This window comes from Hyla sarda, chromosome 5, assembly GCF_029499605.1.
Source record: "Hyla sarda isolate aHylSar1 chromosome 5, aHylSar1.hap1, whole genome shotgun sequence".
NCBI lineage: Eukaryota > Metazoa > Chordata > Amphibia > Anura > Hylidae > Hyla > Hyla sarda.
The window spans coordinates 114,552,995-114,579,380 of NC_079193.1; the positions used below are offsets into that span (position 1 = coordinate 114,552,995).

A 26,386-nucleotide genomic window follows, 5' to 3' on the forward strand; every position below is an offset into this window, starting at 1 on the left:
TTTACCTTTCATTCTGATTCCGAGATTGTTTTTTCGTGACATTCTACTTTAGGTTAGTGGTAAAATTTTGTCGATACTTGCATCATTTCTTGGTGAAAAATTCCAAAATATGAGGAAAATTTGGAAATGTATATATATATATATATTTTTTTTTTTACTTTGAAGCTTTCTGCTTATAGGGAAAATGAATATTCCAAATAAATTATATATTGATTCACTTATACAATATGTCTACTTTATGTCTGCATCATAAAGTTGGCATGTTTTTACTTTTGGAAGAAATCAGAGGGCTTCAAATTATAGCAGCAATTTTCCAATTCACAACATTTTAAAAATCGAAATACCCCATAAATGACCCCATTATAAAAACTGCACCCCTCAAAGTATTCAAAATGACATTCAAAAGGTTTGTTAACCCTTTAGGTGTTTAACAGGAATAGCAGCAAGTTGAAGGAGAAAATTCAAAATCTTCATTTTTTACTCTGGCATGTTCTTGTAGACCTAGTTTTTGAATTTTTACAAGGGGTAAAAGGAGAGAAATCTTACTAAGGGTGCTTTCACACTACTAGTGTTGTAGTGTACGGTTGCTGGATCCGGTTGGGAGGGGCGAAAACCGGCCGCTCCTGTTTCCCAGCCGAATCTGGCCCGAACCCCATTCATTTCAATGAGCCGACCGGAGTCAAACGCTGACTCCGGTTGTCTCATTTTTCCCCTAATGCGGTTTTCTGACCGGACCTAGAACCGTGGTATACCACGGTTTTAGGTCCGGTCAGAAAACTGTATACGGTTGTAGGTGTATGTAGGTTAAATGTGTATGTCAAGTGCTCTGTGGGTGCACTAGAGGGCACAGAAGGGAAGGAGTGACAATGGGATTTTGGAGAGTGAGTTTTTCTGAAATGACAGCAGAAAAAACCCACATGGCATATTTTTTTGGAAACTACATCCCTTAGGCTAGGTTCAGACTACGGAATCTCCGGGCAGAAAATTTCCGCCCGGAGATTCCGAGTTCCGCCTAATTCAGTCGGACCGCGCGGACACTGCAGTCTCCTATAGACTGCTATGTGTTCCGCTAGGATTTCCACCTGAAGAAAGAGCAACCCCTTTCTTCAGGCGGAAATTTTCTAGTGGATTTTTCATCCGGATTTTCCGCTTCACAAATTCCGAAGTGTGAATTTGTGAACTGAAAACCATTCACTACACTATGCATTATAGTAAGCAGAATTTCTGCCGGAAATTCAAAGCGAAAATTCCGCCGCAGCAAATTTTGCTGAAATGGTTTTTGGGGGGCATGTCGTATTTAGGAAGCCCCTAGGGTCTCAGAACAGCAAAAAAAAACATACATGGCATACTATTTTGGAAACTACACCCCTCAAGGAACGTAAGAAGGGGTACAGTGAGCCTTAACACCCCACAGGTGTTTGACGACTTTTTGTTAAAGTTGGATGTGTAAATGGAAAAAAAAAAATTTTCAATAAAATGCATTTCCCCTCCAAAATTTTACATTTTTACAAGGGGTAATAGTAGCAAATGACCCCCGAAATTTGTAACCCCATTTCTTCTGAGTATGGAAATACCCCATGTGTGGACGTCAAGTGCTCTGCTGGCGAACTACAATGCTCAGAAGAGGAGGAGCGCCATTGAGCTTTTGGAGAGTGAATTTGTTTGGAATGGAAGTCGGGGCCATGTGTGTTTACAAAGCCCCCCATGGTGCCAGAACAGTGGACCCCCCACATGTGGCCCTATTTTGGAAACTACACCCCTCACAGAATTTAATAAGGGGTGCAGTGAGTATATACACCCCACTGGTGTTTGACAGATCTTTGGAACAGTGGGCTGTGCAAATGAAAAATTACATTTCATTTTCACTGACCACTGTTCCAAAAATCTGTCAGACACCTGTGGGCATAAATGCTCACTGTACCCCTTATTACATTACATGAGGGGTGTGGTTTCCAAAATGGGTCATATGTGGTGGGGGTCCATTGTTCTGGCACCAGGGGGGCTTTGTAAACACACGTGGCCTTCAATTCCGGACAAATTTTCCCTTCAAACGCCCAATGGCGCTCCTTCTCTTCTGAGCATTGTAGTTTGCCCGCAGAGCACTCTACATCCACATATGGGGTATGTTTCTTTTCATTTTCCCATCCAACTTTGAAGAATTTTCTTTAAACACCTGTGGGGTGTTAGAGCTCACTGCACCCCTTGTTACGTTCCGTGAGGGGTGTAGTTTCCAAAATGGTCACATGTGGGTATTTATTTTTTTGTGTTTGTCAGAACTTCTGTAAAATCAGCCCCCCCCCCCCCCCGATGCAAATCACCAATTTAGGCCTTAAATGTACATAGTGCGCTCTCACTCCTGCACCTTGTGCGCCCACAAAGCATTTTACGCCCACATATGGGGTATTTCCGTACTCAGGAAAAATTGCGTTACAAATTTTGGGGGTCTTTTTTTCCTTTTACCGCTTGTGAAAATAAAAATATTTTTTTTACACTAACAGGCTGGTTTTGCCCCCAACTTTTCCTTTTCATAAAGGGTAAAAGGAGAAAAAGCCCCCCAAAATTTGCAGTGCAATTTCTCCAGAGTACGAAAATACCCCTTATGTGACCCTAAACTGTTTTCTTAAAATACGACAGGGCTCCGAAGTGAGAGAGCGCCATGCGCATTTGAGAACTAAAGTAGGGATTGCATAGACGTGGACATAGAGGTAATCTATGCCAATGATTCCCAAACAGGGTGCCTTCAGCTGTTGCTAAACTCTCAGCATGCCTAGACAGTCCGTGGCTGTCCGGAAATGCTGGGAGTTGTTGTTTTGCAACAGCTGGAGGCTCCATTTTGAAAACACTGCCATACAATAAGTTTTTCATTTTCATTGGCGGGGGGGGGGGGGGCTAGTGGAGACAGTGTAAGGGGGTGTATTTGTGTTTTACCCTTTATTATGTATTAGTGTAGTGTAGTGTTTTTAGGGTACATTCGCACTGGTGGAGGTTTACAGTGAGTTTCCCGCTAGGAGTTTGCGCTGTGGCGAAAAATTTGCCGCAGCTCAGACTTTAAGCAGGAAACTTACTGTAAACTTGCCTATGTAAATGTACCCTGTACATTCACATGGTGGGCAAACCTACAGCTGTTTCAAAACTACAACTCCCAGCATGTACTGACAGACTGTGCATGCTGGGAGTTGTACTTTTGCAACAGGTGGATTGCCGATCGGGCCGATGCCCTGCATTCACCCTTTAGGCACCATGATCAAAGTTCATTGTGGCATCTAAACCAAAAGTGTGTGTCCCGGCAGCTCAGTGGAGCTGATTGGGACCAACTCGGTGAAATTGAGGGAAATTCACTCTCCAAAACAGCGGGAGGGTTCTCAAATGCCTCCTTGCTGTCCGATCGGTGATCTGCTGCTCCAAGCCTGATAACTGTTCAGTGCTATGCTATGGCATAGCATTGATCAGTGTATGCCATCAAAAGATTGCATGATATAGCCTCCTATGGGGGCTAAAAAAGAAATAAAGTGCAAAAAAAAGAGGTTTTATAAAAGTGAATGAACCCCTTCCCATTTTTAAAATAATAAAATATAATAATAAAAATAATCATATGTGGTACCGCCGCGTGCATAAATGTCCAAGCTATTAAAATATAAGGGTAGTTTACCCGCACGGTCGATGGCGCACACGTAAAAAAAGAAAAAAAAAAGTCCCATCAAAACAAAAATGGTACCGATAAAAACTACGAGCCCTCATATAACCCCGTATGCGGAAAAATTAAAAAGTTGACAATTTTAAACATACTAATTTTGGCGCTTGTAGTTAAATAGTAGCAAGTAGTAAAATAAAATTAAACCTACATAAATTAGGTATCTTTGTAACCGTATGGACCTACAGAATAAAGAGAAGGTCTAATTTTTATGGAAAAGTGCACTGCGTAGAAACTGAAGCCCAAAAAAAAAAAAATACTGTTTTGTTTTTAAAATTTCACCTCACAAATTTTTTTTTTTGCCACAGATTGTTCTAAAATATGTGATGTCATTACAAAGTACAAGTGGTGACGCAAAAAAAACAAGCCCTTATATGGGTCTATAGGTGCAAAATTTAAAGCATTATTATTTTTAAATGGAGAGGTGGAAAAAACAAAAGTGCAAAAATGAAAATTGGCCCCATCCTTTAGGTGAAATGGGCTTCGTACCCAAAGGGCTAATACACATCACAATTTTAGTAATATATTTAAAAAGTGACACATTCCCTTTAAGGCCAAAGACATGAATGGAGGGGGCGTGGCATGACCTCACAAAGGGGTTGGGGGCTGCACCGAGATCACGGGGGTCCTAACAGTGGGACCCTAGCGATCATACATCTACGCCGCAATCCACTTCCTGGTTGCCGGTGGTCGGATGAATCAGCCAATCACCGGCCGCAGCGCAGTCCGACTGGGCCGGCGATAGGCTGAGCGGCAGTGTGAAAACGCTTCAGGATACAAAATTCTTCACTACACCGGCACCTGCGGCCGGGCCGAAAACGTCATACTGCTGCTCAGCCTATAGCCGGCCGAGTCGGACTACGCTGCGGCTGGTGATTGGCTGATTTATTCGACCACCGGCAACCAGGAAGTGGATTGCGGCGTAGACCGGAGCCGGTTACCGGAGGCCCCGAGGGAGCGGAGGAAGGTATGTACATCTTTATTTTTATACTGCCGGCACTATGTGGGAATTTTTTATGGTCTGGAGTTCTCCTTTAAGGGATAAAACATTTTTATTTTATTTATTTATATAGAGCCCTTGGATCCAGGGCTCTTTACATTTGATAAGTGTTGGAGTACATAATACAGGAACTATGAATGTGACACAGATTAAGTTGCAGACTGATATAGAGGGAAGAGGACCCTACCCGTAAGACCTTACAATTCACAAGGAGGGGAAGGAAACAGTAGGTGAGGGTGACAGCAGATCATCTGTGAGTAGGTGGAGAAGGAGCTGCTTGAAGAGATGGGTCTTCAGGTTGCTCCTAAAGTAAAGGTCTTGATAGTGGGTAAGACTCAGATGTGTCTGAGTAGTTGGTTCCATTGTATCAGGGAAGCTCAGGAGAAATCTTGTAGATGGTTGTGTAAGCTGCAGACAAGGGGATAGCACAGGCTGAGGTCTTGAAATGATCGATGAGTACACGAGGAGCAGTATCCGGAGATTAGCTCAGGGATGTATGGGGGGCACACAGGTTGTGGATGGCCTTGTATGCTGTGGGGAACAGCTTAATTTGAATTCATTGGGCAATGAGTAGCCAGTGGAGGGATTGACACAGGGGAGTGGCAAAGGGCAAGCAAGATGAGAAAGGTGGATTAGTAGTAGGGTTGAGCATGGACTGAAGGGGAATGAGTGTTTAAAGTGCAACTGTCATGAGTGTTAAGCCCCCCCCCCAGATTACTACAATGTTGTTACACATGTCCATCACATGAGTGTAACCTCCTTCTTTCGGGCCTCTGGTTTTCCTGGAGACTCCCGGGAAGTGCTGGTGTTGGCTGAAGGCTGCAGTTGCTGAGGAGGGAGCAGGGTGAGTCAGCCCCCCCTGTGCTCCTTGAGGACTTTGCTGGCACTGTTACCTAAGGACTGTACTGACCCTGTGCTCCCTGGGGACTTTTACCCTCCACCGTTGGATACCCTGAGGGGCCTGCACAGGTCCACAGGTGTTGCTGCTGGATTGGGACTGCTCTCCACATCTATATCCTGCTATTGGCCTGTATTACGGGTCCGCTTGAATCTGAGGTGCATCCACTGTTGAGAACTATGGGGGGGTACGAGAGGTCACTACAAGAAATCTAAACTTCTAAACATGCGGCTGAGGCTGCGAGACAATCTACCGATGATGAAGCCTTCTCTGATGAGGGCCCTCCACCTGCCGGTGATCAAGCTAGACGTAACTCCTGTGCGCCTACCCCACTGGCCTCTTAGGTTTTCAGAGCAGGCCGCTAAAGCTCTCAGCCAATTTGCCAGGCCAGTGGAGGCTGCTGGTGGAGTGTATTCTGCTCCTTCCCCTCCTATGTTCTCTGGATTTCCTTGCTGATGTGCTTCATCTCATCATTCCTCCTGTCCAGCGGATTCCGTGAATCAGAAGTTTACTAAACCGTTGGTGGCGTTCACCTCTTGCCAAACCATGATGATTTTCAAAGTCGATGAACTTAGGCAGGACTTCGTGATACTTCGTCATGAGACTGAAAAGCTCCAGGAACGTACAGGGGAGGTGGAGTGCCGGGTCTCCACTATTGAGGATACTTTACAACCTATTCCTGCACAGTTGTCCTCCATGCAGCGGCAAATTAAGAATGTGTTGGATAGAGCTGATGATCTTGAAAATAGGCTCAGGCGCAACAATATCCGCCTGGTGGGCCTCCCTGAAAAAGCAGAGGGCTCGGATCCTGTGGCCTTCCTGGAAAAATGGCTGAAAGAAGTGTTGCCACCTGACACCTTCTCATCCTACTTTACAGTGGAGAGGGCACATCGGGTTCCAGCCCACTGCAGCTGGACTCCTCTTTAATGTTTAGTTAGGTAATGCTAGGGGTTAGGCTTGCCCCCCCAAAGGAACTGATTCTGGAATTCTGCCATGGACTTCAACTCCCTGCCCGTTTAAGGGTTCCCTGGTGAGTTGGCCCGAGCTTGTTTAGTTAGTTTGGGTTGGTGGGAGAGAGTGGGATTGTTTGGGTCGCTAGGACTCTTGCTACCTCTGCTAATTAGTGTTTCGGGGTCTAGGTCTACACGAGAATAGTGTTAGACAGGGTGGTGTTGGGGATGTATTTGTTACATATTGCATTTGTTTTTGTGTTTGTTTTCCTGTTTGTCTGGTCCAGTGTTTTGTCTGTGGTGTGCTTGCCGTGTGCTCCTGGAGTCTCCCTGGAGGGGGTGCTTTGGCCCAGGTATGATGGTATCTATGCTCTGCCCATTTTGTAAAACAAATGGGTGTTATGTCATGTTATACACCTTCTGCCGATGTTTTTTTCCCCAATAATCGAGAATAATGGTCCCTTAGAATTATAAGCTGGAATGTTAGAGGTCTTAATTCTAAATTTAAACTGCTCTGTGTCTGGACTTAAACCCATTAAACCGGCCAGAAAATACTTGCTCTGAAACGGACATGGATAGCGAGGGGTTACCATTCCATTCTTTCTTCTTCTGCAAGGGGAGTCTCTATTTTGGTTACTAAATCCCTTGGTCATTGATTAAGTGGCTTGTGATCATTTTGGGAGGTTTGCGATTGTCCAGTGTTCCCTGCATGTCTTTAGTCTTCTTTTGTTTTCTGAATATGTCCCTCCTCCATTTCAGGTTGAGGTCTTAGACGGTCTTACCTCTAAATTGTTAACACTTCCTTCTCTTCCTGTTCTCCATATAGGTGACTTCAATGCAGTCCCAGATCCGGCTGTCGATTGCACTGGTGCAGCAGATTCTGGCTCTCATGGTCTTAACTGAAGTACGGCATTGTCCGTTACTGAGGTTTGGCACTGGAAGCATCCATCTGACCCAATATTCTCCTATTACTTGGTGGTGCATAAGTCGTTCTCAAGGATAGATATGGCATTTGCCTCATCTGATCTTCTACCTCTGGTAAGCGACGTCTTGTACACCAATAGGGGCATCTCTGACCACTCAGCGCTTAGAATTTCCTTGGGTCTGGGCCCTCGTCACTCCTCCAAGGTCTGGCGAATGCACCCCAGGTGGCTGCAGGATGAGGTGGTGACGGCTTCCTTGCTAGAAGCTCATAATTGTTTTTGGTGCTATGGGATGCATACAAAGCTCATGTTCGGGGAGCATTTATGACAGGGGTGACCAGTCAGAGGCGAGCGCACTCAACTAGAGAGAGAGCATTGCATGTGGAGATTGGGTATTCAACCATTTACGTTCAACATTAGGGGAGGAGTCCCTTATCACCTCTGCCCCCAAAGAGCTCTCTTAATCCTTCAGAAGGAGAGGATTCAGAAGAGAATGGTGGATAAGGAGGCGACTATGTTTGAATTTGGGGACAAGAATGGTAGGTTGCTGGCGTATTTGGCTAGAGAAAGTAGGCCTGTAGCTGCTGTACCTTGTATTAGAGGGACTAATGGGATATTGAAAACTGACCCCATATCCATCAATAATGTGTTTCGGGACTTTTATAGTGACCTCTACACCACTCATTTACCATCTGTTCCAGACGGTTTAGTGTCATTTTTGCAGAGCTTGCCCTTTACCCCTTTAAATGCAGCTTAAGTGGCCGTGTTAGATGCCACTTTTTCTGATGAGGAAGTCTCCCTAGCTATTGCCTCCCTTCAGTCGGAAAGACCCCAGGGTTGGATGGTATGATTGGGGACTGGTACTGGGTGAATGAGGAGTGGCTGATTCCTATCTTACAGAACCTTTTTAATGCAGTTTTGGAGACTGGGACACTCCCTCATTCCATGAGAGAAGCCCTGATTGTAGTTCTTCCCAAGCCGGGAAAGGATCAGACTTTACCAGACTCCTATAGACCTATTTCTCTCCTCAATATAGATATCAAACTACTGGCTAAAGTGTTTTTTACGCAGGGTTATAGCCGCTGTCATTCATCCAGACCAGACGGGCTTTATGCCGGGAAGAGCTACCGATATTAATGTCCATTGATTACACCTTAACATAGCTGCAGCAGACGGGGTTGCCTCGGGGGATATGTGGTCAGCTTATACATCTATAAGGCTTTTGATTCAGTGGAATGGTTGTATCTGCAGGGTGTTTTGGGAGTCCTCGGGTTTGGCCCTTGGTCCTTTCGACTGGGTAGTGGAATGAGGCAGGGATGCCCCGTCTCCCTTTTTGTTTGCCCTAGCGGTTGAGCCCTGGCTGCGGCCATTCGAGCGGTCACTAATATTCATGGAATCTGTAGGGGTTCCTTGGAGGAAAAGGTGTCCATGTATACGGTTGACACATTGGTTTACTTGGCGGATGTTCAGGGTTCCCTGGGGGCCTTATTCTCCCTTTTAGCCATCTTTAGTTCATTTTCTGGCACCAGGGTTAACTTGATGGCTCGATCTGCAGGGATGGATCCGGTGTCACCTCTCCCCCGTGGGTTGCAAGCTGTTGCTCAGTTCAGATATTTGGGAGTAGAGGTTTCTCCTTGTGTAATGGATCATGTGCGGTGGAATCTGGTACCGGTGTTGGTATCTGTTACTGACAAATTACAGGCCGGGTCTTCCTTGCTTCTCTCTAAAATTAATTATTTACCCAAGTTTCTGTATCTCTTCCCCCTAAAAAGTTTTTTATTTATTTATTTATTTTTTACAAAACTGAGTTGTGTTCAGAGATCCTTCTATTGGCAAGACAAACTCCCAAGATTGGGTCAGGCACTGCTCCAGGTGTCCAAATAGAGGGGTGGTCTGGCTGCCCCTAATATGTAAAATTACTTCCTGGCATCTTAATTGGTGTATGCTGCCTGGTGGATCGACCTGGACCTGGCGAACGTTTCTACTGCTCTAGCGGGAGCTCTCATGGGTTCGTATGAAACATTGACTAATGTCCTGTATAAATATACTTCTTCCAGGCTGCTGACCCCTATTCAAACAGTGGCTGAGGTGTGGTTGGGGGTTTTCAGACGATTACCACTACGGTAATGTCCCCTAGGGCACCTCTTGGGGGAGGGGGGGGGGGGAAATCCTCATTTTGAGCACCTACAGGAGTTGGAGGCAGCTGGTTTCTGGAACGATCATGGAGTCAAGTTTGCCATCCATCTGTTTTGGGAGTTTTCCTCCTTCCCCTCATTCCAGCAGATGTCTGACCGCTTTAATCTCCCTTGGAGTGCCCAGTTACGATACTTCCAGTTGAGACATGTGGTGGTGGCGCAGTTTGGCTCTCTTGATGTGACCCCGGCCTTTTTTGAGGTGGAGCTGCTAATGGGAACCGCCGACCTCACTAAACTGCATACGCACTGCTCCAGTCGGTGGGTCCTGATCCGTTTGAGTTGGCTTTTGCAAAATGGGCGGCCAATATTCCTGATTTGACTGAAGATCATTGGCGGGAAGTTACAAAGATCTATTACCCTACGGTGGTTAGTGCTAGGGATTTACTCATTCAGGTACGGCTCATCCTCCGTCTATACTACACTCCGGTTAAGTTGTTTCGCATTGGGGTCTCCTCTTCCGACTCTCGTTTCTGTGCAGTGCGGATGTGGGCTCTCTTTTGCATGCAATGTGGCGTTGCCCTTGTGTGGAGCCCTTTTGGAAAGAGGTGCTGCAGTTCAGGGTGATTACTTGGACTTTCCTTATGTGTTCTCTCCTGTAGTTTGTCTCTTAGGTGTTATTAATAATCTGGTTACAGGCTCCAATAGGAGCCTTATCAGGTTTTTTTTGTTTTGTGCACGGAAAGTCTTAGTGTCTTTTGTTTTGGTGTCGGCCAGGTGTGAACCTCCTGATTGTCTGCTCGATGACAACTTGTTCCCCTGACTTTGTAAATGTGACCAGGGGGCTCAGGAGCATTTTGCTCGGCAGTTTTTGTTCTTTTATTTCTTTATTGACTTAAAACTGAAAGTTATATATAAACGCTTAAAAAAAAAAAAGATAAATTTTTTTCCTTTAAAAAACGGTTGCAACCGGATATAATTTTTCCAACCATATACGGTTTTAAAATTTGTACACACGTTTTGATAAGTCAGGTTTTGAGGAATCCGTTTTTTTTTTTTGTTAAAAACCTGATACGGGAACTATATTGCAAAAACATGGTGTGAACCCAGCCTTAAAGCAGTTTCTGAGTGGTGGGGATGGAAAGCAGTTGGAGGCGGTTGAAGAGTAAGTTGTATGAGACGTGGGAGGACAATTCAAGGTAGACATGATGTTCAAGGAGTTTTGAAGCAAAAGGAAGAGGTGAGAGAGGGCAGTAGCTGGATGGGTGTGGTGGTTGCATATTTAAATGACAGAAAAATAGTGTTTATTGATTGAAGAGATGGGTTAGGGTTGGGGGGAATACTGTAGTCAGGTTGGGGTTGAGGTGGGATGGAAATAAGTCAAGTGCAAAGGTGGTGAGGTGCAATGAGGTAAGTTGTTTAAATGGTTTGTCTTCAGTAACAGTGGAGAAATGAATTATGGGGGAGAAACACTGGACAGGTGTAAAGATGGGTTGTGGGGTGAGTGATCTGAAGAAGGGGGTGGTTCCCCAGAAACGTGTAATCCTTTCCTGCAGTGGTTTTGTTTTTATTAAGATGCAATTAACCTTCCAGCTTTTACAACTATTCCTCTCTGGATTTGATTCTTCACATTCATCTATGGAACTAGCAGCGCCATTCAGAGGTCCTTTTTTGCTCCTACAATGTCCACACTCTCAGATGCCCAGGAGGCCCTCACCAAGGAGAACATTATTTGGTCGGCTCCTCCTCAGTACCTGGACCCAGGTCCCCTCTCCACACCGTAACTCCTGTCCACAGCGTGATTCACCCAAAGGGACTTGACTGTAGGGATGTAAGAAAAAATATTTTTGAATCGATTCTTTTAGGGATGTGGAATTTGTATCTCCTGACGCCCGGAACAGCATGTCCCGGGCATCAGGAGATACAAGTTCCACATTTGTGGAGCCGGGCAGGCCGGATCTGACGCGGCTTCGCTCTGGATGTATGGAGTGGGCTCCGACTCGTGCCCGCTCCGTACTCTGCGACCCCCCCAGCTGATTTCAGTAGCCGGGGGCCGCTGATGCATCACCGCCGCTAGTATCCAGCATGCGGTGCTCAGCATTGTGTATGGAGCGGGCTCCGGACTCGTGCCCGCTCCATACTCTGCAGCCCCCGGCTGTTCTCAGTAGCCGGGGGCCGCCGCTAATAGCCAGCATGCGGCGATCGCCACGGCTGGCTATTAAAGGAGTAGTCCGGCGCACACTTCTCTCGTTTTATCCCGTCCGGGCTGCAAAATAAAAGAAAACGCACTTTCTCTTACCTGCCAACGAGCCCCCGGAGCTCCGGTACACACCGTTACAGGTGTTCGGTCCCTGGGCTGTATTCTTCTTACTTCCTGTTAGCCCGGCACGTCACAAGGAGCTTCAGCCTATCACCGGCCGCAGCGATGTCCCGCCTCTGCTGGTGATTGGCTGAAGCTCCGTGTGACGTGCCGGGCTAACAGGAAGTAAGAAGAATACAGCCCGGGGACCGAAAACCTGTACCGGAGCTCCGGGGGCTCGTTGGCAGGTAAGAAAAAGTACGTTTTTTAAAATTTTGCAGCCCGGACGGGATAAAATGAGAAAAGTGCGCGTTGGACTACTAGATCGCCGCTGTCAAAGCTTTTTTTTTTTTTCCTGGGTTTTTGGGGTGAAATTAGGGGCCTCGGCTTATATTCGGGTCGGCTTATACTCGAGTATATATGGTATGTCTTCTTTTCAATTTAAATGCAGGGGTGTATTATTTGTATCCACAATACTCTACCTTTGTCGCTATGTTTTTATTTTTTTTCTTGGGTTCCCATTATGGGCGCCGCTTGTCTTGTCAATTCAAATGCCCCTAATGTTAACCCTGTGTCCTTTTTTAATACTATGTGCACTTTTTTATTCTCTTTTACTTATGATGTCTTGCTATGTGTGGGGGACTTCAGTTTTGTCTTGAATGGGAAATTGGGCAGGTCCTCCCCTACACCCCTCGTGAGGTCTAAATCCAAGCAAAAATCATTACATTCCTCATTTTGCTGACTACAATTGGCTCATGCATGACGCGAGTATAATGGTTCGGCTTGGGGATATTCCTTTTTTTCCCCCTTGCAGAAGCATTCTTCCCGCATTGGTCGCTTTTAACCCCTTAACGACCACGGATGTATATTTACATGTCATATCGGTTCGGTCCGGCATGTATCTGAAGCTGGGACCCGGGGCTAATAGCGCGCTATTAACCATTTAGACGTGGCTTTCAAAGTTGAACACCGCTTCTAAAATGAAAGTAAAACTTTCCCGGCTTCTCAGTGGGGCTGATCAGGACCACCGCAGTGAAAATGCAGTGTCCCGATAAGCTAGGACACCTTACTCCAGCGCTTCTGATCGGCGATTGATTGCTCCAAGCCTGAGATTCAGACTTGAGCAATCGACCGCCAATAACACTGATCAATGCAAAGCTATGGGTTTGCAGTGAAAAGTGCTGGCAATCAGTGTATGCAATGTTATAGCCGCCTTTGGGCGTTTTTTTCTTCAATTTCGTCGCACAATTATTTTTTTCCGTTTCGCCAAAGATTTTTGGGTAAAATGATTGATGTCACTGCAAAGTAGAATTGGTGGCGCAAAAAATAAGTCATCATATGGATTTTTAGATTTATAGAATACCCCTATGCAATCCCGAATTTAGTCCTCAAATGCACATGGCACTCTCTCACTTCAGAGCCCTGTCGTATTTCAAGGAAACAGTTTAGGGCCACTTATGGGGTATCTCCGTACTCGGGAGAAATTGCACTACACATTTTGGGCGGCTTTTTCTCCTTTTACCGCTTTATGAAAAGGAAAAGTTGGGGTCTACACCAGCCTGTTAGTGTAAAAAAATTTACACTAACATGCTGATGTTGCCCCATACTTTATATTTTGGTAAAAGCAAAAAAAGACCCCGAAAATTTATAACGCAATTTCTCCCGAATACCCCATATGTGGGCGTAAAATGCTCTGCGGGTGCATAACAAGGCTCAGGAGTGAGAGCGCACTATGTACATTTGAGACCTAAATTGGTGATTTGCACAGGGGTGGCTGATTTTACAGCAGTTCTGACATAAACACAAAAAAAAAACACCCACATGTGACCCCATTTTGGAAACTATACCCCTCAAGGAACGTAACAAGGGGTGTAGTGAGCCTTAACACCCCACAGGTGTTTGAAGAATTTTCATTAAAGTTGGATGGAAAAATGAAGGAAAAAAAAATGTTCTCACTAAAATGCTGGTGCTACCCTAAATTTTGAAATGGGGTTACAAATTTTGGGGGGCTTTTTTCCTGAGTAAGAACATACCCCATATGTGGATGTAAAGTGCTCTGCTGGTGCACTACAATGCTCAGAAGAGGAGCGCCATTGGGATTTTGGAGAGTGAATGTGTCTGAAATTGAAGGCCACTTGTGTTTACAAAGCCCCCCATAGTGCCAGAACAATGGACCCCCTCCACATGTGACCCCATTTTGGAAACTACACCCCTCACGTAATGTAATAAGGGGTATTGTATTCATTTGCACAGCCCACTATTCCAAAGATCTGTCATGCCAGTGGGGTGTAAATACTCACTGCACCCCTTATTAAATTATGTGAGGGGTGTAGTTTCCAAAATGGGGGTCACATGTGGGGGGTCCACTGTTCTGGCACTACGGGGGGCTTTGTAAACACACATGGCCCCTGACTCCCATTCCAAATAAATTCACTCTCCGAAAGCTCAATGGCGCTCCTTCTCTTCTGATCATAGTAGTGCGCCAGCAGAGCACTTTACGTCCACACATGGGGTATTTTCATACTCAGAAGAAATGGGGTTACAAATTTTGGGGGTCAATTACTCCTATTACCCCTTGTAAAAATGTAAAATTTGGGGGAAAAGCAGCATTTTAGTGAAAATGTTTTATTTATTTACACATCCAACTTTAACGAAAAGTCGTCAAACACCTGTGGGGTATTAAGGCTCACTGGACCCCTTGTTACGTTCCTTGAGGGGTGTAGTTTCCAAAATAGTATGCCATGTGAGTTTTTTTTTGCTGTCCTGCCACCATAGGGGCTTCCTAAATGGGACATGCCCCCAAAAAACATTTCAGCTAAATTTGCTTTCCAAAAGCCAAATGTGACTCCTTCCCTTCTGATCCCTCTACTGTGCCCGCTGAACACTTGACATACACATATGAGAGATTTCCTTACTCGAGAGAAATTGGGTTACACATTTTAGGAAGATTTCTCTCCTTTTACCCCTGGGTTTACAAGAACGTGCGAGTGTAAAAAAAAAAAAAAAAGAATTTGAATTTTCTCCTTCACTTTGCTGCTATTCCTGTGAAACACCTAAAGGGTTAACACACACTTACTGAATGTCATTTTGAATACTTTGAGGGTGCAGTTTTTATAATGGGGTCATTTATTGGGTATTTCTAATATGAAGGCCCTTCAAATCCACTTCAAAACTGAAATGGTCCCTGAAAAATTCTGATTTTGAAAATGTTTAAAAAAAATTGAAAATTGCTGCTGAACTTTGAAGCCCTCTGATGTTTTCCAAAAGTAAAAACATGTTAACTTTATGATGCAAACATAAAGTAGACATATTGTATATGTGAATCAATAAATAATTTATTTGGAATGTCTATTTTCCTTACAAGCAGAGAGCTTCAAAGTTAGAAAAATACATAATGTAAAATTTTTTCATCAAATTTTTGAATTTTTCATCAAGAAATGAAGCAAGTATCGATTACATTTTACCACTAACATAAAGTAGAATTTGTCATAGTTACATAGTTAGTACGGTCGAAAAAAGACATATGTCCATCAAGTTCAACCAGGGAATTGAAGGGTAGGGGTGTGGCGCGATATTGGGGAAGGGATGGGATTTTATATTTCTTCATAAGCATTAATGTTATTTTGTTCCAGGAATGTATCTAATCCTGTTTTAAAGCTGTTCATTTTTCCTGCTGTGACCAGTTCCTGTGGTAGACTGTTCCATAAGTTCACAGTTCTCATGGTAAAGAAGGCGTGTCGCCCCTTGAGACTAAACTTTTTCTTCTCCAGACGGAGGGAGTGCCCCCTCGTCCTTTGGGGGGGGGGGGGTTAACCTGGAACAGTTTTTCTCCATATTTTTTGTATGGGCCATTAATATACTTATATACGTTTATCATATCCCCCCTTAAACGTCTCTTCTCAAGACTAAACAATTGTAACTCCTTTAATCGCTCCTCATAGCTAAGATGTTCCCTGCCCCATATTAGTTTAGTCGCGCGTCTCTGCACCCTTTCCAGCTCCACAGTGTCCCTTTTATGAACAAGCGACCAAAACTGAACAGCATATTCCAGGTGAGGCCGTACCAATGCTTTATAAAGGGGGAGTATTATGTCCCTGTCCCTTGAGTCCATGCCTCTTTTGATACATGACAATATCCTACCGGCTTTGGAAGCCGCAGCCTGACATTGCATGTTATTCTGTAGTATGTGATCTACAAGTACACCCAGATCCTTCTCTACCAGTGACTCTGCCAGTTTAATCCCCCCCTAAGACATACGATGCATGCATGTTATTAGTACCCAGATGCATAACTTTACATTTATCCACATTGAACCTCATTTGCCAAGTGGATGCCCAGACACTTAGTCTATCCAAGTCATCTTGTAACTTATGCACATCCTCTATAGACTGTACCGTGCTACAAAGCTTGGTGTCATCTGCAAAGATAGAAACAGAGCTGTTAATACCATCCTCTATATCATTGATAAATAAATTAAACAACATCGGTCCCAGTACTGAACCTTGGGGTACACCACTAACAACCGGGGACCAACCAGAGTACGAATCATTGACCACCACTCTCTGGTTACGATCCATGAGCCAGTGTTCAATCCAGTTACAAACTAAAATTTCCAAACCCAAAGACCTTAACTTACCTTTCAGACGTCTATGAGGGACAGTATCAAATGCTTTAGCAAAATCCAGAAACACTATATCCACAGCCATTCCTCTGTCAATGCTTCTACTCACCTCTTCATAAAAGCAAATTAGATTGGTTTGACAACTTCTATCCTTACTAAACCCATGCTGGCTATCACTTATAATACAATTATCCCCTATGTATTCCTGTATGTAATCCCTTATAAGTCCTTCAAACAATTTACCCACAATGCACGTTAAACTTACCGGTCTATAGTTTCCTGGAGAAGACCTAGTGCCCTTCTTGAAGATTGGTACCACATTCGCCTTGCGCCAGTCCCTTGGCACAATACCAGACACCAGAGAATCTCTAAATATCATGAACAGGGGTACAGATATTACTGAACTTGCCTCTCTAAGAACTCTTGGGTGCAATCCATCTGGCCCTGGAGATTTGCTTACATTTATATTACTTAACTTACCTTGTACCATCTCTACATTAAGCCAGTTCAGTACATTGCATGATGTGTTACCAGCACTGACCTGGCCAATGTCAGCTCCTCCTTCTTCCCTAGTATATACAGAACTAAAGAACCCATTCAGTAGCTCCGCCTTCTCTTTATCGCCTGTGACAACCTCCCCATTTTCATTATTAAGGGGTCCTACATGCTCTGTCCTTGTTTTTTTTGTATTTATATATCTAAAAAAATATTTACCATTAGTTTTGCTTTCTTTGGCCACCTGTCTCTCATTTAGAATTTTTGCTGTTTTTATTACATTTTTTACAGATTTTATTAAGCTCTTTGTACTGTTTAAATGTTATAGCTGACCCATCAGATTTGAATTTTTTGAAGGCTATTTTTTTGTTGTTTATTGCTCTTTTAACATCATTTGTCAGCCATGTAGGATTTAGTTTTAATCGTTTATATTTGTTCCCCTTTGGTATATATTTAGATGTATAGTTATTTAGAGTTGATTTAAAGATGTCCCATTTACCTTCTGTATCAGTATTTGAGAACACCTCCCCCCAGTCTATGTCCTGTAGTGCAGCCCTCAGCCCAGGAAAGTTTGCCTTTTTAAAGTTATATGTTTTTGCCTTCCCCGCCTGTCTTTGTTTTCTACATTTTAAGTCAAAAGTAACTATATTGTGGTCGCTCTTACCAAGGTTTTCCCGCACAGTTACATTACCAACCAGCTCTGCGTTGTTGGAAATGATCAGATCCAACAAGGCATCACTTCTTGTTGGGTCCTCCACAAACTGGCCCATAAAATTATCCTGCAATAAATTTAGGAATTGTCGCCCCTTTGAAGTTTTAGCCAACCCCGGACCCCAATCTATATCAGGATAGTTAAAATCTCCCATTATTACCACTGTACCTCTCCGGGCAGCCCTCTCTATTTGTTTATGCAGCCGACCTTCTATCTCTTCAGTGATATTAGGGGGTCTGTAGATTACACCATGTATTATTTTTTCAGTATTTCCCTCCTTTTGTAATTCTACCCACAGTGATTCCACCTCCTCAGAATCATCACACACTATGGCATCGTTCACACTGACTTTCATACCACTTCTTACATACAGACAGACTCCACCACCTTTTCTGTTCATTCTATCCTTGCGAAACAATGTAAACCCCTGCAGATTGACAGCCCAGTCATGCGAGGAGTCCAGCCATGTCTCAGTGACCCCAACTATATCAATATGTTCCTCCAGTATCAAGGCCTCAAGCTCCCCAATTTTATTTGCTAGGCTTCTGGCATTTGTGAACATACACTTTACATTTCCATCCTTTATGTTATTGGGGTTAATGGGATTCAAGGGTGTAAGTTTTATTTTCCTATGAAGCCTATTCCTATTAACTATTTTAACCCCTCCCTCCGCTCCACCCCCAGGTACATTTATAATTCCCACCTCTCTATCTACACTATCTTCCCCATCTTTGCTGTAGGTTCCCTCCCCCCAAGTCGCTAGTTTAAACACTCCTCCACCCTTCTAGCCATCTTCTCCCCAAGCACAGCTGCACCCTCCCCATTGAGGTGCAGCCCGTCCCTACGGTAGAGCCGGTAACCGACAGCGAAGTCAGCCCAGTTCTCCATGAACCCAAACCCTTCCTTCCTACACCAGCTTCTGAGCCACTTGTTTACCTCCCTGATCTCCCGCTGCCTCTCTGGTGCGGCTCGTGGTACTGGTAGTATTTCAGAAAATACTACCTTGGAGTTCCTTGCCTTAAGCTTGCGGCCTAAGTCCCTGAAATCATTTTTAAGGACACTCCACCTACCTCTTACTTTGTCATTGGTGCCAATATGTAACATGACTGCTGGGTCCAGTCTCTGAATCAGAATGAAAGTTTAAGGCATCCCAGAGTTATTAAGGCTTAAAGTGACAATGGTCAGATGTGCAAAAAATGCTCTGGTCCTTAATGCCAAAATGTGCCTGGTCCTTAAGGGGTTAAATACTACCACTTTCCCTATGTTGCTGTATGCTCGCCACGCCCTCTCTGTGTGATCTGACCACGACATGGTTATTGCTGAGCTGGACCATGTGGGCGGACCGGTTACCCCTCAAGTGGAGACTTAATGAATTCCTTCTTACGAACCCATCCTTTAAGACCTCTATTGCGGAGGATCTTACATCGTATTTTGCTTCTAATGTTACTTCTGATTCTGACCCTATTTGGGTTTGGTCCGCCCACAAGGCTTATGTTAGAGGTCAGCTTATTTCGATCGCTTTTGGTTTAAAACTACAATGCGATTGTCACCAGGTTGCCTTGGAGCATAAACTGGAGCGGCTTTCATTGGCTCACCAACGAAAACCTTCTCTTTATCTTCTGAGGAAGGTCAGGGTTCAGCTGGATGCTGTTTTGTCAACTCAAATGGACAAGAGCCACTTATTTCCACTTTGCCAATAAACCTGACAAGCAGTGTGCTAGGATGCTCAAGCAATGACAGCGTCTGAATTATCTTCATAGTGTCCAGCTGCACCCTTCCTGGCTCCCTTTCCTCTCATCCCTGTCTTATCTATGAAGCCTTTCATTCTTTTTTTTTTCTCTACTCTCTATTCTGCTCTGGACCAACCGCCTCACTTTGATTCTTGCTTATCTTCTTTCCTTCTCTCTATTAATTTGCTTTCTCTTTCCTCTGACGATAGAGACTTTCTTAATGCTCCTATTTCTTTTTGAGGATGTCTCTTCTACTATCTCTTCTTTTGAAACTTGGTTAGGCCCTGGGCCCTGATGGGCTTTTGGCCCAGTATTATAAGAAATTCTCCTCTATACCTTTTCCTCATTTGGTCTTTCTCTGTAATTGTCTTTTTCACGCTCGCTCTCTCTCCCTTCTGAACATCTTGATGCCCTTATAACAGTGATTTCCCAAGCCCCATAAGGATCCCTCTAATTATCGGCCCATTTCTCTCATAAACTTGGACACTAAAATCTTCACTTCTATATTGGCCCGCCGGCTTAATTCTGCTTCCCAAACTAGTGCATGCTGATCAAGTCTGCTTTGTCCCCAGCCTCCGATAATATCAGAAAAGTCTTGGATGGCATGCAATGGGCTTCTTCCTTTTCTTCCCCCGCTTATGTTGTTGTTTTTAGACATAGAAAAAGCCTTTTGACAGTGTTTCCTGGGCCTACCTCCACGTTATCCTGGGTAGTATGGGTTTCACGGGTCCATTTGTTCATCTTATTAGCTTACTGTACTCCCACCCCTCTGCTTATCTTAAACTGCCTACTACCCCCTTCCTATCTCTACCTCTCGTCGGACCCGCCAGGGGTGCCCCCTTTCACCTGCTCTCTTTGCTTTGGTGATGGAGCCCCTGGTGGCTGTTATTAGAGACTCTCCTAATATTTACGGGGCCACAATCGGTCAAACGTGCTATAAACTAAGCTTGTTTGCCGATCTTCTTTTGTCCCTTACTCGGCCTAATTACCTCTCTTCCGAATCTCATTCGCCTTCTTTCTGACCTTTCTGGGACATGCCTCTACATACTCAAAAGCTGATGTGTCTTAAAGGGGTATTCCTGGCAAAAACATCTTCTCCCCTATCGAAAGGATAGGGGATAAGATGTCCACCGCTGGGACCTCCGCGATCTACTGCAGCAGCCCGCATTCTATGCGTAGCTGCGTCTGAAGTTTTGCAAACCGCCGGGCTTCCGAGATGGGGACGTGACGTCACGCCATGCCCCCTCAATTCCTTTTAATGGGAGAGGGCGTAACTGCCCCAACGCCCCCTCCCATAGACATGAATGGAGGGGGCATGGCGTGACCTCACGTCCCCGTCTCGTAAGCCCGGCGGTTTCCGAAAACTTCAGACGCAGCTACGCATAGAATGCGGCCTGCTGCAGGGAGATCGCGGGGGGTCCCAGCGATGGGCCCCGTGCGATCAGACATCTTATCCCCTATCCTTTCGATAGGGGAGAAGATGGTTTTTGCCAGGAATACCCCTTTAACTTTGCCTTTCCTGACCCCACATCTAGACCCCGCCTCTATCTTATCTTGGTGTGTCCTTGACCCCTCCTGTTTACTCTCTCTATTCTGCTAACTACTTGCCTCTGTTTTGCTCTATCAGAGCGGACCTCCGCTCCTTAGATGTGCCCTACTTGTCCTCAATCGGTAGGGTCAATACTGTTAAGATGGTGGTCTCGCCCCGGCTTCTCTACCTATTCAGAACCCTGCCGATCCCAGTACTAGTAGCAGATCTTAGGTTGCTTCAGTCGGACGTCTCCAGCTTTGTTTGGCGTAACAACCTCCGAGTTCACCATGACCACCTCCTCCGGGAAAGAATTCCACAGTCTCACTGCTCTTACAGTAAAGAACCCCCGTCTGTGCTGGTGTAGAAACCTTCTTTCCTCTCAATGTAGAGTATGCCCCCTTGTTATAGATACGGTCCTTGGTATGAATAGATCATGGAAGAGATCTCTGTACTGTCCCCTGATATATTTATACACAGTTATTAGGTCTCCCCTAAGCTGCCTTTTTTCTAAACTAAATAACCCTAACACTGATAATCTTTCTGGGTACTGTAGTCCTCCCATTTTCACACCACATTATCCCTCCCTGTATGTCAATCTTGTTGCAAATCTCTTGAGTTTCTTTGTCCCCTTCAACCTATGTTTTGCCTTCTTAGTAGGTGGCCATCTCGCATGCCGAATAGACTATTTCGCTTAGGCCAGTTTGTAGAGATCGACCGATTATCGGTATGGCCGATATTATCGGCCGATAATCACGATTTTGGGCATTATCGGTATCGGCAATTACCTTGCCGATAAGCCGATAATGCCCCGCCCCCCCGCACCGCCACCCCCCCCCCCCCGACACGCCGCAACGCACCCCCCACCGTGATGCTGGGCGGTATACCGATATGGATTTTTGCCCATACCGCTATACCGGTCGGGCCCCTCCCCCACCCTCCGAGTCAATAAAAAAATTTAACTTACCTGTAATGGGGGTGGTCCGGGCCATCCATCCATCGTTCCTGTACTGTCCGGGGGCGTTCCGGGTGAAGAGTGAACCGGTCTGGGCTTTCCTTCTTCTCCGGGGGTCATCTTCTCCTCTCCGGGCAGGCTCTGGCCTAGTACGCTGCATAGACGCCGCTACGCCGTGACTTCAGGTGCGTCACTGCGCAGCGGCGTCTATGCAGCGTACTAGGCCGGAGCCTGCCCGGAGTGGAGAAGATGACCGCCGGAGAAGGAAAGCCCGGACCGGTTCACTCTTCACCCGAAACGCCCCCAGACACTACAGGAACGTTGGATGGATGGCCCGGACCACCCTGACAGGTAGGGGGAGAGAAGCGGGTAGCGGCGGCGGCGGCCTATGGCCCCGCAAAAGCCACTGCAGATCATTGATTTAAAGCGCCCGCTTTAAATCAATGATCTGCAGGGGGTTAAATAGCTGATAACTTATACCGGAATATCGGTATAAGTTATCGGCTATCGGCCCTAACCTGCGCCGATTATCGGTATCGGCCCCAAAAAAACGATATCGGTCGATCCCTACCAGTTTGTCCTTATGGCAGCCAGGATTCACGTGGCGGGGAACTGGAAGTCTTCGGTTCTCTCTTTTAGATAGGGTCATTGACTGTGTTAATTCCATTCTGAAAAAATAAATGCCATGAGGGATGATGGGGTGGACCGCTTTGAACGTGTTTGATCACCCTGGATGTCTTCTTCCTATTGCCCTAACATTCGCTATACTATGTTACTGTATTGACCTTTTTATGTTCTGACAATAACAATTATTTGTATGCTGATATATGCTTCCTACCTCTTTTATTTCCCTATATGCCCACTGTTCTCGTTATACTGTTATGATTACCGATCTTGCTTTGTCTCGGGCTGTGTCCCGAAATGTATGCAATTATGTGCTTCTGACTTTTATTCCTAATAATTTAGTAACAACCATATAAATTTAATTTTCATGAAATTTGGGCATTATTTAATAACTGATGTAAGTATCGATGAAAATGTAACACTATCTTAAAGTAGAATATGTCTCTAAAAAAAACTCAGAATTAAAATCTGAGCATCTCAGTGTTATTCTTACATAAAGTGACACATGTAAGATTTGAAAAATTTGTCCTTAATGCCAAAATAGGTTATCCAGGAAAAAACTTTTTTTTTATATATCAACTGGCTCCAGAAAGTTAAACAGATTTGTAAATTACTAATATTAAATAATCTTAATCCTTTCAGTACTTATGAGCTAGTGAAGTTGAGTTGTTCTTTTCTGTCTAAGTGCTCTCTGATGACACCTGTCTCGGGAACCGCCCAATTTAGAAGCAAATCCCCATAGCAAACCTCTTCTACACTGTCCAATTCCCGAGACAAGCAGAGATGTCAGCAGAGAGAACTGTTGCAAGACAGAAAAGGACAACTCAACTTCAGCAGCTCATAATTATTGAAAGGATTAAGATTTTTTAATAGAACTAATTTAAAGTAAGGGGTATTTTTTCCTGGAATACCCCTTTAAAGGACATCTGCAGCGTGATTAACACTTATCCCCTAGCCACAGAATAGGGGATAAGTGTTTGATCGCGGGGGGTCTGACCGCTGGGACCCCCTGTGATCTCCTGTACGTGGCCGCTGCTGTCCCGTGCAGGGGGCATGCCAGCCGCAGCATGACGTTGCAGCCGGCACATATCCTCCATACATCTCTATGGGAGAGGCGGGGAGGCAGCGTTCGTGCCTCCCCGTCTCCCCCATAGAACTGTATGGGGACAGGGAGGAGACGGGGAGGAGACAGGGCGTCACAGTCAACCTCTAGGTCGATGCTACGTCACCATGAGCGCTAATGGCGGCGCCCCGTTAGGGAGATCGAGGGGGGGGTCCCAGCGGTCGGACCCCCCGCGATCAAACACTTATCCCCTATCTTGTAGATAGGGGATAAGTTTATATTGCGCTGCAGTTGTCCTTTAACAACATAGGACCTAAATGGATGTCCTGATACCCTGGTACTTAATGCACCGGAATGTATATTTACATCCTATACATGAGTCATGCACGGCATGTTCCGGCTGCTATCAGCAGCCAGGGACCCGCCGGTAATGGCGCACTTCAGCGATCACGCTGTGGTGTGCCATTAACCCATCAGATGCAGATCGATACAAATCAAGGCATCTGCGGAAGTGCAGCACTTAATATGGATGATCAGATCGCCCGCAGCGATGCCGCAAGGATCCAATCATCCATAATGGCGGATGGAGGTCCCCTCACCTGCCTACGTCCGTCTAGTCGGGTCTTCTGCTCTGGTCTAAGATTGAGCAGACCAGAGCAGAAGATCGCCGATAATACTGATCAGTGCTATGCCCTATGCATAGCACTGGACGGTATTAGCAATCAAATGATTGCTATAGTCCCCTATGAGGACTATTAACCCCTTAAGGACCAAGGGCGTACAGGTACGCCCTTGGACCTGCTCTCCTGATATAACGCGGGGTTACACAGTAACCCCGCGTCATATCACGGCGGGCCCGGCGTCATAGTGAAGCCGGGACCCGCCTCTAATAGCGCGCAGTGCCGATCGCGGCACCGCGCGCTATTAACCCTTTAGCCGCGCGCTCAGAGCTGAGCCGGCTAATCGCGGCATCCCGAACAGCTGACAGGACAGCGGGAGGGCCCCTACCTGCCTCCTCGCTGTCCGATCGCCGAATGACTGCTCAGTGCCTGAGATCCAGGCCTGAGCAGTCATGCGGCAGAATCGTTGATCACTGGTTTCTTATGAGAAACCAGTGATCAATAATGAAGATCAGTGTGTGCAGTGTTATAGGTCCCTATGGGACCTATAACACTGCAAAAAAAAAGTGAAAAAAAAAGTGAATAAAGATCATTTAACTCCTCCCCTATTAAAAGTTTGAATCACCCCCCTTTTCCAATAAAAAAAAAAACACAGTGTAAATAAAAAGAAAAATGAACATATATGGTATCACCGCGTGCGGAAATGTCCGAATTATAAAAATATATCATTAATTAAACCGATCGGTCAATGGCGTGCGCGGAAAAAAATTCCGAAGTCCAAAATAGTGCATTTTTGGTCACTTTTTATATCATTTAAAAATGAATAAAAAGCGATCAATAAGTCCTATCAATGCAAAAATTGTACCGTTAAAACTTCAGATCACGGCGCAAAAAATGAGCCCTCATACCGCCCCATACACGGAAAAATAAAAAAGTTATAGGGGTCAGAATATGACAATTTTAAACGTATTAATTTTCCTGCATGTAGTTATGATTTTTTCCAGAAGTCCGAAAAAATCAAATCTACATAAGTAGGGTATCATTTTAATCGTATGGACCTACAGAATAAAGATAAGGTGTCATTTTTACCGAAAAATGTACTACGTAGAAACGGAAGCCCCCAAAAGTTACAAAACTGTTTTTTTTTTTTTCAATTTTGTCGCACAATGATTTTTTTTTTCCATTTCACCGTAGATTTTTGGGCAAAATGACTGATGTCATTACAAATTAGAATTGGTGGCGCAAAAAATAAGCCATCATATGGATTTTTAGGTGCAAAATTGAAAGAGTTATGATTTTTTAAAGGCAAGGAGCAAAAAACGAAAATGCAAAAACGGAAAAACCCCCGGTCCTTAAGGGGTTAAAGTTAAAAAAAAATTTATAGATCCCCCATCCCTGGTTTTATGATTACCTGTTGCCGGGGTTGGGTCCGCGCTGCTTCTGGCTCAGGTCCGCACTGGTTCTGGCTCGGGTCCGCGGTGCTTCTGGCTCCGGTGTGCCGTCTATGCGTCGTTGCTATGCACTGCGAGGCGCAATGATGTCACCCGTCATTGCGTAGCGCAGCGCATAGCAAAGACGCATAGACGCCACACCGGAGCCAGAAGCAGCGCGGACCCCGGCAACAGGTAATCATAAAACCGGGGATGGGAGAGGCCTCAATGGGGCAGCGGCGCCGATAGCCAGGGGGAGATATATATGTGTGTGTGTGTGTGTGTGTGTGTGTGAAAAATCCCCTCCCCCAATAAAAATGTAAATTGTCCGTTTTTCCCATTTTACCCCCAGAAAGTGTGTTTAAAAAATAAATAAACATATTTGGTATCGCCGCGTGCAGAAATGTCCAAACTATCAAAATATAATGTTATTGATCCCTAACGGTTAATGGCGTAAACATTAAAAAAAAAGTCAACAAAGTTGCTGCTTTTTTGTCACATAATATAAAAAAATTTACTTTTAAATTATTGTTTTTATTTAATATATGGAAATGGGGTATCAATAAAAAGTACAGATCACGGTGCAAAAAATGAGCCCTCATACTGCCGCTTATACGAAAAAAATGAAAGTTGTAGGTCGTATAGAGGGTTTTTAAATGCACTAATTTTGTTAAAAAGTTTGAGATTTTTTTTTAAGCGGTGCAGTAATGGAAAA

General features: G+C 44.9%; 1 protein-coding gene across 6 annotated transcripts in view; it reads left to right on the forward strand.

Moving 5' to 3' along the window:
• CTNND2 (catenin delta 2) overlaps positions 1-26,386 on the forward strand; it is a 913,533-nt gene that overhangs the window by 61,178 nt on the left and 825,969 nt on the right. Inside the window, exon 1 of one of the 6 annotated variants that reach the window (XM_056520129.1) lies at positions 10,735-10,834. The exons of the other annotated variants lie outside the window; for them this stretch is intronic. Coding sequence (XP_056376104.1) covers positions 10,769-10,834 — 66 coding nt within the window. The 5' untranslated portion in view covers positions 10,735-10,768. Of the gene's footprint in view, positions 1-10,734; positions 10,835-26,386 lie in introns of those variants that run through there. 6 annotated transcript variants of the gene reach the window in all.